The sequence below is a fragment of the Siphateles boraxobius genome, unplaced genomic scaffold (genome assembly GCF_051911475.1).
Source record: "Siphateles boraxobius isolate OS27281-9 unplaced genomic scaffold, OSU_SipBor_1 156, whole genome shotgun sequence".
Lineage (NCBI taxonomy): Eukaryota > Metazoa > Chordata > Actinopteri > Cypriniformes > Leuciscidae > Siphateles > Siphateles boraxobius.
Window position 1 is genome coordinate 400,626 of NW_027508762.1, and position 16,875 is coordinate 417,500.

Here is a 16,875-nt window from a genome sequence, read left to right on the forward strand (position 1 = left end):
TCATGAAAGTGTGTATCTATACAACGAAGGTTATTTCTCGTGCCATTTATACGCCAAAAATAGTTTTTGCATGCATATGATATGCACTTTATAGCATGTAATACGCACACACACCTAATCCTAACCGAGGGGTTTTCAGTGCGTAGCATATGCACGCAAAAAACTATTTTTGGCGTATAAATGGCACAAGAAATAACATTCGTGGCATAGATACGCACATTCATGAGATTGTGTTGCAACAAAAACATTGAAACCCTCATTGAATAAGAAAAATGTAGATATTCTTGCCTCTTGCAAGCGTAGCTCAAACATCTGTGTGTGTGTGTGTGTGTGTGTGTGTGTGTGTGTGTGTGTGTGTGTGTGTGTGTGTGTGTGTGTAACACTGGATTTACTGGTGTTCCCGTTCACATCTCTGAAGAGCTGAGGCTTGGGAAGCGCAGCTGTTTCTTATAAACCTGGTATTGCAGTCTCATGCTTAAGATTGGTTACACAAATGCTGCAAATTTAAATCTGGGGAATTGCTAAACTCAGGCGTCTCTCGGTTTATCGCCAATTCTTTTGTGAGGAAAACAAAGTCTTCGTAGTTGTACAACAAGTAACTCCACAATAGAAGCCAGTGCGGATAGAAATGACATGCGTGAGATTTAAAAACAAGCCACAAGCCGACAGTAATGATCAGAATGTGGATAGGCTTAATACATGACAACTGCTTTACACACAAACTATGTTGCTTTCACAGATGTAGGAGGAGCCTTCAAACACCTTCAATTTTAATATCATAAACCATGATTATTACAGCTCACAGCTGTCCTGTAAGAAATGTCACAAATACAGCGTCTTTATTTAACAGACAAACAATTATATCATCATTTTCTGCTGACAGAAGGAGAAGAACCATGTTTACATTCACTGAAGTGAAGTGTATAGAGCTGTTCTTCAAGGGTTTTATAGTTCAAATAAAACTGGTGGAAACAACAATGAACTCTATTCTATTTTAGCGTAGAATAGAGTCAAACCGTGCATGTGAACACAAGTTAACTGTTTCAGAGTCGTTAGCCGTCGATCTGTACACACACCTCGTGTAAATAACCAGAGGAATGAAGTCAGATTTCCCTGAGGAATAAACACTGACATCCGTTTGGTGTCTGCAGAAAAACAGGAGACCATTTCCACTTTTCTTCAGACTGCTGATGAAAACTGCTTTCGCTCATTGCCTGATACTCCTGCAGAAGTATATCATCAGAACTGAATTCATGGGGACGTCTTTTCTTGAGAATTTTAAGCAGTTAATATGAATTCATAATTTAGTCAGAAAGAGTTGGCAGAAACAGGCCGTCTGCAATGTGGAGGCTTACGGTTATTTCATCATAAAAAAACAGCCCATTATGCAGCTTTATATTGCAAACTCACATTTGTTATGATTTGATTTTAATTTATTATCATCCCAGATAAAAGTGAACGTTCAAGGTTGTCTCAAAGTTATTAAAACATTAATTCAAAGTTATCTAGTCTCAAAAGTCTATTTTTGTTTTCCATTGGATGCTCGTCATTTTTTAAATGTTGTTGCTCGTAACATTTCATAAGTAACGTTCCCATAATATTTGTAAAATTATAAATGGAATGTTCGATTAATGTTCGAATTACCAATAAAACGTGTTTTTAAATATTTATAAAAATGTATTTGATTGTTCAAAGAACATTCAGAAATACTGTTTTTATAACAGAATGGGAATGGACTTGTCGACTGAATTTCCAGGGAATTATATGAACTTTCGTCCCTGTCACTAAAGGATATCTGCATTTCTATTGCAAACACAGAAAAGGGGAACTGCTGTGTTTCAGTGTTTCGAATATAACCTACTTAAAGGGATAGTCATCATTTACTCATGTCGTTCCAAACCCATACGACTTTTATTACTCTTCTGAACACAAATGAAAATTTAATAAATTCTGAGAGATTTCTATCTCTCCATTGAAAGTCTCTGACCCTCTAAAACGTCACATGGTCGTAAACTATCGAGCGGTTTAATCCATGTCTTCTGAAGAGAGTCGATCGCGTTATATGATGAACAGATTTCATTTAGGCTTTTATTCACATATAAACATTGATCAGTGAACATAGAACTGGTGAACAGAAGCTCAAGCATGAGAACCAATGAGGTTCATTCTCACGCGTCATGTGACACGTTTGAGCTTCCGCAAGAACCAATGAGGTTCATTCTCACGCGTCATGTGACACGTTTGAGCTTCCGCAAGAACCAATGAGGTTCATTCTCACGCGTCATGTGACACGTTTGAGCTTCCGCAAGAACCAATGAGGTTCATTCTCACGCATCATGTGACACGTTTTGAGCTTCCGCAAGAACCAATGAGGTTCATTCTCACGCATCATGTGACACGTTTGAGCTTCCGCAAGAACCAATGAGGTTCATTCTCACGCGTCATGTGACAAGTTTTGAGCTTCCGCAAGAACCAATGAGGTTCATTCTCACGCATCATGTGACACGTTTGAGCTTCCGCAAGAACCAATGAGGTTGATTCTCACGCATCATGTGACACGTTTGAGCTTCCTCAAGAACCAATGAGGTTCATTCTCACGCATCATGTGACACGTTTAAACTTCCGCAAGAACCAATGAGGTTCATTCTCACGCATCATGTGACACGTTTGAGTTTCCGCAAGAACCAATGAGGTTCATTCTCACGCATCATGTGACACGTTTGAGCTTCCGCAAGAACCAATGAGGTTCATTCTCACGCATCATGTGACACGTTTAAACTTCCGCAAGAACCAATGAGGTTCATTCTCACGCATCATGTGACACGTTTGAGTGTCCGCAAGAACCAATGAGGTTCATTCTCACGCATCATGTGACACGTTTGAGCTTCCGCAAGAACCAATGAGGTTCATTCTCACGCATCATGTGACACGTTTGAGCTTCCGCAAGAACCAATGAGGTTCATTCTCACGCATCATGTGACACGTTTGAGTTTCCGCAAGAACCAATGAGGTTCATTCTCACGCATCATGTGACATGTTTGAGTTTCCGCAAGAACCAATGAGGTTCATTCTCACGCATCATGTGACACGTTTCAGTTTCCGCAAGAACCAATGAGGTTCATTCTCACGCATCATGTGACACGTTTGAGCTTCCGCAAGAACCAATGAGGTTCATTCTCACGCATCATGTGACACGTTTGAGCTTCCTCAAGAACCAATGAGGTTCATTCTCACGCATCATGTGACACGTTTCAGCTTCCGCAAGAACCAATGAGGTTCATTCTCACGCATCATGTGACACGTTTAAACTTCCGCAAGAACCAATGAGGTTCATTCTCACGCATCATGTGACACGTTTGAGTTTCCGCAAGAACCAATGAGGTTCATTCTCACGCATCATGTGACACGTTTGAGCTTCCTCAAGAACCAATGAGGTTCATTCTCACGCATCATGTGACACGTTTCAGCTTCCGCAAGAACCAATGAGGTTCATTCTCACGCATCATGTGACACGTTTAAACTTCCGCAAGAACCAATGAGGTTCATTCTCACGCATCATGTGACACGTTTGAGTTTCCGCAAGAACCAATGAGGTTCATTCTCACGCATCATGTGACACGTTTGAGTTTCCGCAAGAACCAATGAGGTTCATTCTCACGCATCATGTGACACGTTTGAGCTTCCGCAAGAACCAATGAGGTTCATTCTCACGCATCATGTGACACGTTTGAGCTTCCTCAAGAACCAATGAGGTTTCTTCTAGCGCATCAAGCAAGTACAGCTCGTTTATGCTGATCAAAGTTTATATATGAATGAAAGCCTGAATTATATCTGTTCATCATATAAAGCGACCGTGTCTCTTCAGAAGATTTGGATTTAACCGCTCAATTTATAGGCCTGTGGATTTCTTTATGATCTCTTTATGAATGTTTTGAAGCATCAGAGTTAAAAATATTAAAATTTAAAAATATTAAAAATATTTTCATTTGTGTTCCAAAGATGAAGGAAAGGGTTAGGGAGTAAATGATGACAGAACTGTGGTTCTCTGGCTGACTGTAGTGTAACTCCTGTTATTACACCGTCAATCCCAAACGCAGGAATCATCCGTTCGTTACAGGAAAGCGGCACTATATAACCGTCACCTTGAGAAGAAGCACAGTGCATATACTACTGATCTCCAGGACAGGACACACTGACACACAGACGATCTCTCCTCTGATGACTCGCCTGGGTCATTATTCTCAGAGACCATTCTAGGGACTTTCATGCCAAGATTACATTTTCCAATTTTCTTCTCTGAATGGTAATTGATCCTATTAATCTCAATAATATTCATCATACTCTGTCAGCGTTCAGTCTGTGAGAAAAGCAGCGGCACGACGTTAATAAGAGAAGAAATCACACACACACAGCGGCTTCTTATTGCAAATAATGTTGTAAAACAGAGCATAAAAAGCATAACGCAACAAACACAATAAACCCCACTGCATGCATTATATTTTATATAGTAAAGACCCATTTATATGGAGTGAGAAAGTGTTAGGTTATAAAAGCATGTTGTTTCCAGTGTTAAACAACTGTTTATGTTAATTAATTGAAGCAAAAGATGTATTGACATTTTATTTGGAAAATATTTACGGTCTTTTTTATTCACTGTTAGAGAGTGAAAAGAACACGTTTTTCCCAGTATATGTTTAATAAGCATTGATTGATTATTGCTCTAAACTGGAATAACATGATCTGATAACACTTTACTTAAAGCCTTATAAAATAATACTACATAATGCACTATAAAAGTATTTTAAATGCATTAATTATACCTCGTAAAGCACCTTATAATGCTTTGTATGATTTCATGAATAATTGTATATTAAAATATTTCTGTTACACAGATGGAACAAGGAATCTGTAAATATCATAATGCATTTTAACTTTGGTTGCAACTATTTATGAAAAGATATAATGTACTTTATGAATATCCTTATAATGCATTATACATAAATACTTAAAGTGCAGTGTTACCAATGATCGTCATTAATTTCATGATTTCCAACCGGTTTTTAAAGCAGCAGAATAAAAATAATGTCAAAATATGTAGATGTAAATATTTAAAAAAATAATTGTATATACAAAATAATTATACACAGTACACACACACACATATATATTATATAAACACAAACTTTTATTTTGGATGTGATTAATCGTTGCAACTAAAGCACTTTCTAGTTTAAAGCCCTGAGTTTAAGGACAAGTGTTGCTTTTACACCAGTGTCTGAAACAGCGACGCGAGTGTGTGTTCTATCAACACAGCGATCACTCGTTCCTCTCACACTAATGTAAAGCTTTTGTTCTCTCTCTCCTCCTCTCTCATTCTCTCGTTCTCTCTCTCCTCCTCTCTCGTTCTCTCTCCTCCTCTCTCATTCTCTCGTTCTCTCTCTCCTCCTCTCTCGTTCTCTCTCCTCCTCTCTCATTCTCTCTCCTCCTCTCTCGTTCTCTCTCCTCCTCTCTCATTCTCTCGTTCTCTCTCTCCTCCTCTCTCGTTCTCTCTCCTCCTCTCTCATTCTCTCTCCTCCTCTCTCGTTCTTTCTCCTCCTCTCTCGTTCTCTCTCCTCCTCTCTCATTCTCTCTCCTCCTCTCCCGTTCTCTCTCTCCTCCTCTCATTCTCTCTCCTCCTCTCTCGTTCTCTCTCTCCTCCTCTCATTCTCTCTCCTCCTCTCTCGTTCTCTCTCCTCCTCTCTCATTCTCTCGTTCTCTCTCTCCTCCTCTCTCATTCTCTCTTTCTCTCTCACCTCCTCTCTCATTCTCTCTCCTCCTCTCTCGTTCTCTCTCCTCCTCTCTCATTCTCTCGTTCTCTCTCTCCTCCTCTCTCATTCTCTCGTTCTCTCTCCTCCTCTCTCATTCTCTTGTTCTCTCTCTCCTCCTCTCTCGTTCTCTCTCCTCCTCTCTCATTCTCTCGTTCTCTCTCTCCTCCTCTCTCATTCTCTCGTTCTCCCTCTCCTCCTCTCTCATTCTCTCGTTCTCTCTCTCCTCCTCTCTCGTTCTCTCTCGTTCTCTCTCCTCCTCTCTCGTTCTCTCTCTCCTCCTCTCTCATTCTCTCGTTCTCTCTCTCCTCCTCTCTCATTCTCTCGTTCTCTCTCCTCCTCTCTCATTCTCTTGTTCTCTCTCTCCTCCTCTCTCATTCTCTCTCCTCCTCTCTCGTTCTCTCTCTCCTCCTCTCATTCTCTCGTTCTCTCTCCTCCTCTCTCGTTCTCTCTCCTCCTCTCTCATTCTCTCGTTCTCTCTCTCCTCCTCTCTCATTCTCTCGTTCTCTCTCTCCTCCTCTCTCGTTCTCTCTCCTCCTCTCTCATTCTCTCTCCTCATCTCTCGTTCTCTCTCTCATCCTCTCATTCTCTCTCCTCCTCTCTCGTTCTCTCTCCTCCTCTCTCGTTCTCTCTCCTCCTCTCTCATTCTCTCTCCTCCTCTCTCGTTCTCTCTCTCCTCCTCTCATTCTCTCTCGTTCTCTCTCCTCCTCTCTCGTTCTCTCTCCTCCTCTCTCATTCTCTCGTTCTCTCTCCTCCTCTCTCATTCTCTCGTTCTCTCTCTCCTGCTCTCTCGTTCTCTCTCCTCCTCTCTCATTCTCTCTCCTCCTCTCTCGTTCTCTCTCTGCTCCTCTCATTCTCTCTCCTCCTCTCTCGTTCTTTCTCCTCCTCTCTCGTTCTCTCTCCTCCTCTCTCATTCTCTCTCCTCCTCTCCCGTTCTCTCTCTCCTCCTCTCATTCTCTCTCCTCCTCTCTCGTTCTCTCTCTCCTCCTCTCATTCTCTCTCCTCCTCTCTCGTTCTCTCTCTCCTCCTCTCTCATTCTCTCGTTCTTCTCTCTCCTCCTCTCTCATTCTCTCGTTCTCTCTCTCCTCCTCTCTCATTCTCTCGTTCTCTCTCCTCCTCTCTCATTCTCTCGTTCTCTCTCTCCTCCTCTCTCATTCTCTCTCCTCCTCTCTCGTTCTCTCTCTCCTCCTCTCATTCTCTCGTTCTCTCTCCTCCTCTCTCGTTCTCTCTCCTCCTCTCTCATTCTCTCGTTCTCTCTCTCCTCCTCTCTCATTCTCTCGTTCTCTCTCTCCTCCTCTCTCGTTCTCTCTCCTCCTCTCTCATTCTCTCTCCTCCTCTCTCGTTCCTCTCTCATCCTCTCATTCTCTCTCCTCCTCTCTCGTTCTCTCTCCTCCTCTCTCGTTCTCTCTCCTCCTCTCTCATTCTCTCTCCTCCTCTCTCGTTCTCTCTCTCCTCCTCTCATTCTCTCTCGTTCTCTCTCCTCCTCTCTCGTTCTCTCTCCTCCTCTCTCATTCTCTCGTTCTCTCTCTCCTCCTCTCTCATTCTCTCGTTCTCTCTCCTCCTCTCTCATTCTCTCGTTCTCTCTCTCCTCCTCTCTCGTTCTCTCTCCTCCTCTCTCATTCTCTCTCCTCCTCTCTCGTTCTCTCTCTGCTCCTCTCATTCTCTCTCCTCCTCTCTCGTTCTTTCTCCTCCTCTCTCGTTCTCTCTCCTCCTCTCTCATTCTCTCTCCTCCTCTCTCGTTCTCTCTCTCCTCCTCTCATTCTCTCTCCTCCTCTCTCGTTCTCTCTCTCCTCCTCTCATTCTCTCTCCTCCTCTCTCGTTCTCTCTCCTCCTCTCTCGTTCTCTCTCCTCCTCTCTCGTTCTCTCTTCTCCTCTCTCATTCTCTCTCCTCTCTCGTTCTCTCTCCTCCTCTCTCGTTCTCTCTCCTCCTCTCTCATTCTCTCTCCTCCTCTCTCGTTCTCTCTCCTCCTCTCTCATTCTCTCTCCTCCTCTCTCGTTCTCTCTCCTCCTCTCTCGTTCTCTCTCCTCCTCTCTCGTTCTCTCTTCTCCTCTCTCATTCTCTCTCCTCCTCTCTCATTCTCTCTCCTCCTCTCTCATTCTCTCGTTCTCTCTCCTCCTCTCTCGTTCTCTCTCCTCCTCTCTCATTCTCTCGTTCTCTCTCCTCCTCTCTCATTCTCTCGTTCTCTCTCCTCCTCTCTCGTTCTCTCTTTCTCTCTCCTCCTCTCTCGTTCTCTCTCCTCTCTCTCATTCTCTCATTCTCTCTCCTCCTCTCTCATTCTCTCGTTCTCTCTCCTCCTCTCTCATTCTCTCTCCTCCTCTCTCATTCTCTCGTTCTCTCTCCTCCTCTCTCATTCTCTCTTTCTCTTTCCTCCTCTCTCATTCTCTCTTTCTCTCTCCTCCTCTCTCATTCTCTCGTTCTCTCTCCTCCTCTCTCATTCTCTCTCCTCCTCTCTCATTCTCTCGTTCTCTCTCCCTCTCTCATTCTCTCATTCTCTCTCCTCCTCTCTCATTCTCTCTTTCTCTCTCCTCCTCTCTCATTCTCTCTTTCTCTCTCCTCCTCTCTCATTCTCTCGTTCTCTCTCCTCCTCTTTCATTCTCTCATTCTCTCTTCTCTCTCGTTCTCTCTCCTCCTCTCTCGTTCTCTCTCCTCCTCTTTCATTCTCTCATTCTCTCTCCTCTCTCGTTCTCTCTCCTCGTCTCTCATTCTCTCGTTCTCTCTCCTCGTCTCTCATTCTCTCATTCTCTCGTTCTCTCTCCTCCTCTCTCATTCTCTCGTTCTCTCTCCTCCTCTCTCATTCTCTCGTTCTCTCTCCTCTCTCATTCTCTCGTTCTCTCTCCTCCTCTCTCCTCCTCTCTCGTTCTCTCTCCTCCTCTTTCATTCTCTCATTCTCTCGTTCTCTCTCTCCACCTCTCTCGTTCTCTCTCCTCCTCTTTCATTCTCTCATTCTCTCTCCTCTCTCGTTCTCTCTCCTCCTCTCTCGTTCTCTCTCCTCCTCTCTCATTCTCTCAGTCTCTTTCCTCCTCTCTCATTTTCTCGTTCTCTCTCTCCTCCTCTCTCATTCTCTCTCCTCCTCTCATTCTCTCGTTCTCTCTCCTCCTCTCTCATTCTCTCGTTCTCTCTCTCCTCCTCTCTCATTCTCTCGTTCTCTCTCCTCCTCTCTCATTCTCTCGTTCTCTCTCTCTCCTCTCTGATTCTCTCGTTCTCTCTCCTCCTCTCTCATTCTCTCGTTCTCTCCTCTCTCATTCTCTCGTTCTCTCTCCCCCTCTCTCATTCTCTTGTTCTCTCTCTCCTCCTCTCTCATTCTCTCGTTCTCTCTCCTCCTCTCTCATTCTCTCGTTCTCTCTCCTCTCTCATTCTCTCGTTCTCTCTCCTCCTCTCTCATTCTCTCGTTCTCTCTCCTCCTCTCTCCTTCTCTCTCCTCTCTCTCATTCTCTCGTTCTCTCTCCTCTCTCATTCTCTCGTTCTCTCTCCTCTCTCTCATTCTCTCTCTCTCTCCTCTCTCATTCTCTCTCGTTCTCTCTCCTCCTCTCTCATTCTCTCGTTCTCTCTCCTCTCTCTCGTTCTCTCTCCTCCTCTCTCATTCTCTCGTTCTCTCTCCTCCTCTCTCATTCTCTCGTTCTCTCTCCTTTCTCATTCTCTCGTTCTCTCTCTCTCTACCTCTCTCGTTCTCTCTCCTCTCTCATTCTCTCGTTCTCTCTCTCTCCTCCTCTCATTCTCTCGTTCTCTCCGTCTCAGGTCTGAATGACTGGTTTCGTGCCTCGGCATGTGTTCCTTCCTGCAAACACACACACACACACACACACACACACACACACACACACACACACACACACACACACACACACACACACACACACACACACACACACACACACACACACACACACACACACACACACACACACACACACACACACAGGCATGCACAGCACTCCCTTCCTGCAGACAAACAAACAAACACACACACACACGCACACACACACGGGCACACACACTCACACACACACACACACGGGCATACACACTCACACACACATGGGCACACACATGGGCACACACACTCACACACACACACACACACACACACACACACACACACACACACACACACACACACACACACACACACACACACACACTCACAGACTCACACACACTCACACACACGGGCACACACACTCACACACACTCACACACACACACGGGCACACACACTCACACACACACACACACTCACATGAGCATGCAGAAGCACGCTTGCTCGCTGGCGTATTAATCCATACTAACTCACACACCTTCACGAAGAACACAAATGACACAGGCTCATTGTTGGCGGCTGGCGTAAATGTTCATGATGGTCGACTAATATAATTCATGAGAACATTTCAATTCTTATTCTATGTACACAACTCTAAATAAATAAATACACGAATCAAAAACCCATTGTAACAGAAATATCTCAGCTAACACGGAACAATCTCTCAAAGTTACGATCAAACCTTCCAGTGACGTTACGAGAACATTCGTTTGAAGTTATCTGGTCTTTGAGTTCTCAAAACATCAGCACACAAACATTATTTACACAGCGTTCATGGAACATTTGTATCTGAAACATTGTTTAAATGTTGCTACTTGTTTCAGAGAACATTCAAATGTAACATTCCTATAATTCCTATAATGTTTGAACGATGAAATGGAACTTTCCCTAAACGTTCACATTTGAATGTTCAATGAACAAATAACAGTTTATAACTTAATAACATAACTTGTTTTGTTAACATAAATTTTTGTAATATATTGTCCAGATAAAACTTAACCGCAATACATTTGCTAAATTAGCCGCTCTTCAACACACACACACACACACACACACACACACACACACACACGGGCACACACACACACACACACACACACACACACACACACACACACACACACACACACACACACACACACACACATACACACACACGGGCACACACACACACACGGGCATACACACTCACACACACACACACACACACACACACACACACACACACACACACACACACACACACACACACACACACACACACACACACACACACACACACACACACACACACACACAATAGGAAATTGTTCCAAAAGTCATGGAAACCCCCTAGCTTTACGGCGGCCAGGCAACATATATTTGCACACGGCTCCTCCAATGAGAGTCAGTGTGTGTGTGTGTCAGATCTGTGTTTTACACACTCTCCAGCACAGCTGCGATGCAAGTTCCCGGGCCGTTTGCCAGCATCCGTAACCATTCGTCTTTTGTTCCCGCACAAAGAGTGGCTAGGAGAAATCTGGGAGGAAAAGAAAATGCGGTGTTATTTATTCCTCCCTCATTCCCTTTCCGTCCCGTTCTTTCCTGTGAGGGACAAAGAGTCGAAGCGCTTTGGGAAAAGAAGAGGGAACTGTGATCGCATGATACCTGTCGCCTGGAACTCGATGGGTGTGAAGAACTGAAGAACAACAGGACAGTAGATAAAGACCACACACACACACTCACACACACATACACACACACGCACACACACACACACACACACACACACACACACACACACACACACACACACACACACCACACACACACACACACACACACACACACACACACACACACAGCAATGCAGTGAAGCTGAATGAGAGGAACCTGACACTGAACACTGGAGGGAGTTTCAAAGATTGTTACAAAGTTATTCTATTTCAAACAAATGCTGTTTTTTTTACTTTCTATCAAAGAATCCTGAAAAATTATGGTTTCTACAGAAATATGAACTGTTTTCAACACTGATAATAATCATAAATGTTTCTTGAGCATCAAATCATCATATTATAGTGATTTCTGAAGGATCATGTGACACTGAAGACTGGAGTAATGATGCTGAAAATTCAGCTTTGATCACAGGAATAAATTACACTTTACTATATATTCACATAGAAAACAGCTGATTTACATTATAATAATATTATTATTTCACTGTTTTTACTATTTTTGATCAAATAAATGCAGCTTTGGTGAGCAGAAGACACTTTTCTTCAAAAAACATTTTTTTTAAATCGTACCGACCCCAAACTTTTGACCGGTAGTGTGTCTGATTTTTAAGCTACACATTTCACTAAAAAGATAATTAGCCAAAAGCTGAGAAAAACAATAATACATGAAATAATGCAGTTGTTAGAGGCTATTCTTCCACAGCCATTTGTTTGGTAGACCTGATAATAAAGAGCCATATACAGACTTTTCATTTACGTCTCTGTATTTGTTTTAGCTTTAAATACTACAGATCATTAAAAATAAATGCATTATGAACATACAGTATTTGAAACTTGGTTACAAGAGTCCCTTCATAGTTCATAGGCTGATTTTTTTTTGCTCTATGCGGTCACACATCTTTATAGTAACAGTAGAATGAATACACATCAATGCACAAACACATCTAAGACTATCTGTGATGCTTCAAACAAACTACAGCCACAGGAAGACAATTCACTATTTTACATTTATTTAGTGCATCTTAACTATTTACTGAGAATATACCAGAACACAAGGACTAATATGTGCTGCCGTTCACTCAGAAAAATAAAGGTTTCGAAAGGGGTTTTACACAGCGGCAACCTCCCGATCTCTCTCTCGAATCCAACACTGAAGTGATTAAACTGCAGTTCCTCCACTGGCCACTAGAGACCGGCTGCAGAAGAGACTCAATCCCATAGACCCCCATGTTAAAATGCCAAACTTTACAGCAGAAAAAACATGTTTACAGTCTGGGGCAAAAAGTGGTTTTGGTCTGTGAGGCGAGTGAAAACTCATCCGTTTAAATTATAATAAGCCTTAAAGTTCTGCATAATTAAGGGTGTGGCCACTTGAGTGACTTGAGCTTCAGGAACACTACGGGTGACGTCACGCACACTACGCCCATATTTTGTTACAGTCTATCGGCCCTATTTTAACGATCTAATCGCGTGGTCTAAAGCGCTCGGCGTAAGTCCACTCAGGGCGCGTCCGAATCCACTTTTCCTAGTTTAACGACGGGACAAATGGTCGGCGCTCCCGGCGCTGGTCTGACAGGGTCGTCTCTATTCTCTTAATGAGTAATGGGTGCTTACACCATGGCGGATTCGTAATTTACATTTTTTACTATTTATGCTATTTATAAATTTGCAATCGAAAAGACTGAACGCGTCTCTAGCGAGGAAACGGATCTGCTCGTGCACAAGCAGCCGGATTCCACCATATCTTTATACACACAATATGAATCTTTTACATTGTAATCCTATTATTTTTCATATTTGGCATGGTCAATGGCTCAGTCTATTTCAGTTCCTCAAAATAGCAACGGTCCATCAATGCTCCTGAACACACAGCTGGTTCTCAGCCCAGCCGCCCATGGGCCACAGATGGGTGTAAATGCATTTGCTATTTAAACAACGTGGCGAAGGGCGTGAAAATGAAAACTTCGTCGGGCTGAAACTATCCAAACACTCTTGCGTCGCGCCTGGCGCCTCATTGCACAGGGTGTATGATAGGGCCCTATAGGTTTTACACAGCGATGCAATAAAATAAAATTATTTTCTTCAAACATTTTTCCATTTTAAAGAGCCTTTTGATGCCCATAGAGAACCTTTATTTTTAAGAGTGTTCAAGCATCCTCAACTAAAACGCCAGTGCTTGTTATGCTTGCCACATTAATCGTTACTGTTAACACATTGTTAGTGATTTGCTCCGTTTCAGTTCCATGGAAAATCACATTAGACACGTTAAAAGCAATACATGAGTAACACTGACCACAGTATACGATGATTTCCAATAGTCTAACTCCCTTGAGTCCGAGGGAAGGAGTTGGAGATCACGACTCCCGCTTGTCCGACAGACTGTTGAGCGCCGTCTCATCGCTCTTGGACTGGAGATCTCCTTTCCTGGGGGATTTTTTGGTGGCTCTGGAAAGCCGTCGTCTGAAGGAGTCTCCGGCTAGGAAGTACAGGATCGGGTCCACACAGCTGTTGAGACTGGCCAGGCCTCGGGTCACCTGGTAGGTGGCGTACACTCGGTCGTTGAAGCCACACATGTCCGGGCTCTGGAAGTACAGTCTCGCTCGCATGTTCAGGTTCTTCATGACGTGGAATGGGAGATAGGACACGGCGAAGACCGTCAGAACGATGATGACTAGATAAATGGACTTCCTCCTTAGCGGTGCGTTGTCCATGTCGTTGCAAATCAGGGCTTTGACGATTCCTCCATAACAGCTGAGGATTATAATGAACGGGATGCAGAAGCCGAACACCGTCATGCACATGCTATAGACGAAGTACCCGGGCAGCTCGTCTTCAGTCGTGGTGTCGTAGCACGTCGTCAAGCCCTTCTTCGGCCCGGTGCGCGAGTAATAGAGAATAGGCGCGATTCCCACCACGACTACGACCCACACGAGCACCACGGTGCGGACGGCGTTCTTCTTCTTCAGGCGTCCAAGAGATTTCAGAGGATGAACGACGCCGGAGTATCTGTGAACGCTGATGCACGTGAGGAACAAGATGCTCCCGTAGAGATTAACGTGAAATATGAACCTCTGCAGTCTGCATAACACGTCTCCGAAAATCCAGTCTGTTTTGTTAAAGTAGTAGAAGATGAGAAACGGGAGCGAGAGCACGTAACAGAAATCCGCCAGTGCCAGATTGAACATGTAGACGGAGATGCTGCTCCACGGCCTCATGTGACACACGAACATCCAGATGGCCACGCTGTTCCCGACGAACCCCGTAAGGAACACCAGGATGTAGACGATGGGAAGGTAGTAGAACTGAAACCCAGTCTTGGTTAGCGGGCATCTTGCCGTCTGGTTTGTAAACTCGGTCACGTTGTTCAAGAGCGACGTCAAGTTATTAAACTCCGCTGTCATGTTGTCAAGGTTTGGCAGGTGTGTGATCTACAGAGAGAAGAGAAACACGATTTAACGAACAACACAGCGATATAACACAGCGAAGCAAACTATAGACGCTGCCGAGACATTACATGTCACATCGATGTCACGTGTGTTTACTGGATTTTTACGGGTTGTGTGTAAACGCACTCTCTGATTCCGGAAAATCACTGGCAGTGTGAATGAACCAAAGTCAAACGAACCCGGGTTAAATCCCAGATAACTTTATCCGTCCATTTTCCTGAATCTCTGTGTGAAAGGGGCTTTATGCCCCGATATAGTCCGGCTGTGAGTAACACACTTCTAGCCAAAATAGCCTTGAATTTGGTTACAAATTCGTTTTGCCCAAAAAAACTTGCGAGATGTATGATATTCCATCATGTAAGCAAAGTCAACAATGATTACAAGGTGTTTGGTTTAATTTCTTCACTCGTTTCATTTCTCCATGTTATCTAATTAATGACTAGTCTATTCTTGGGCGATGGTTTAGACGTCCATTAAATTTTCACAGACAGCCCAAACTGTGCCTTGTTTCAGCCTAGACGCCTGGGCTGTGTTTTGGACGGCTATTAAACATCTTTTAAACGCAAAATTGCTTGCTGGGGGTTAATGTCCATTAACCTGATCAGACTCAAACCTGTTCCACAGACTCAAAAAGTGCTTTATTTCTACTCTCCTCTGCGGGGTTTGAACCTGCAAACTTTCAGACACCAGCTTAAGGATGTTGTGTTGGTATCTTACCAAAAAAGACATCCAATCACATATTGATTATAGCAACAAGTTATAGCATTTCCCTTCAATATCGTGCAGCCCTATTTATGTTGTTTTAAATATGAGTTAGATTTATGAAAAGGCAGATTTTAAATCAAAAGCATGCATAGGTGATATGGCTCTCAGAGGTGTAAAGTCCAGGGGTCAGAAAGTAAAAGTCATGCTATATGTTTATTCCACCCATTTCACTAATTAGTTCTATCTCCTGGCTGAAAAACTGTGCTAATCAGCAAATCCAGGTAATTACAATAAAATACTGAGGAGAACTTTTACTTTCTGAACCTGGACGTTACCCGCACTTGATTTAATCTAATCTAATCTAATAATCTTGAAATTTGGGTGCCTCTAAAATTAGAACAACAAACACCAGATAAAAAAAGAAAAGAAAAGTGCTGTCCATTAGAATGTAGGCTACGCAGAATAGGTTAAGTTTATCATAACCTTTTCAATTAGGGACGTGAAAATGAAAAAGATACAATTGCAAGTCATTTGTGCCCTGATCAGCCATTTCAACGCAAAATACGAGTTGCGAAATCAGCATATAGAGCAGAAGTGTATTCTCCATAGATTCACTCACCAGCGAGACTCCGCTCGGTTCTCCGGCATTCCTCGAGCGCGTTCACGGGAATCAGCAGCATGGGTGAGAAATCCTGCTTTCCCGCCACAGGAATGTGTCGTTTGCTACAGTCCTCGAATAAGAGCGACTCTCTCTCTCTCTCTTACTCTCTCTCTCACCACACACACACACACCCACAAAAACAGACACCGGCGGACGCGCGAGTCTTCTGCACGAACTAACGATCTCTATGTGAACCGACTCTGTTTCATGACTCGGGTGGACCGATTCGCAATGTGCGAGTTAACATCAAATGAAAACTTTCCCGAATGCACATTATTGCTGTCCTTATTCAAAACGAACTCGTACTTTATCCAAAGACTCAAATGAATCGAATCACTAAAATGAACCGTCCGAACGATTCGACTCGCTGTATCGAATCCTTGCAATAGTAGGAACCGAGAGCAACAATCAGAACAGTTTCGGCTCGGAGAGAGGAGGAGGAGTAGTCGATAATGAGCGCGGGCAAACTCTATAATCGCTTCTTCTTTCACTTCTTCATGTCCTCACAGTCTCCGAGAATGAGTCTTTCATTATGATTCATTAGAGAACTCGTTGTCGAGCAGAGCTGCATGCCCGGGCCACCAAACCAGTTTTACAAGCTAATTAGTTTGTGCAAACTAAGATTGATCAGAGTTTCTTCTGGAACAGCTCAAGAGATTGTAAAAGCATAAACAAACAAACCTAATGTGTAATTTAAATAACAGGAGAGCTGCCTTAAATGCTTTA

General features: G+C 43.5%; 1 protein-coding gene across 1 annotated transcript; it reads right to left on the reverse strand.

The window, feature by feature from the left end:
- Positions 1-12,083: 12,083 nt before the first annotated feature.
- p2ry1 (purinergic receptor P2Y1) lies at positions 12,084-16,688 on the reverse strand. Its single transcript, XM_077230937.1, has 2 exons — positions 16,108-16,688; positions 12,084-14,765 (listed from the first exon to the last, which is right to left on the reverse strand). Exon 2 carries the CDS (start codon positions 14,736-14,738, stop codon positions 13,692-13,694), a length of 1,047 nt encoding a protein of 348 aa, XP_077087052.1. The 5' UTR covers positions 14,739-14,765; positions 16,108-16,688; the 3' UTR covers positions 12,084-13,691.
- Positions 16,689-16,875: the final 187 nt, after the last annotated feature.

Excerpts from the sequence above, each read along its gene's own strand:
- p2ry1 (XM_077230937.1), bottom strand. The coding sequence starts at position 14,738 with ATGACAGCGGAGTTTAATAACTTGACGTCGCTCTTGAACAACGTGACC.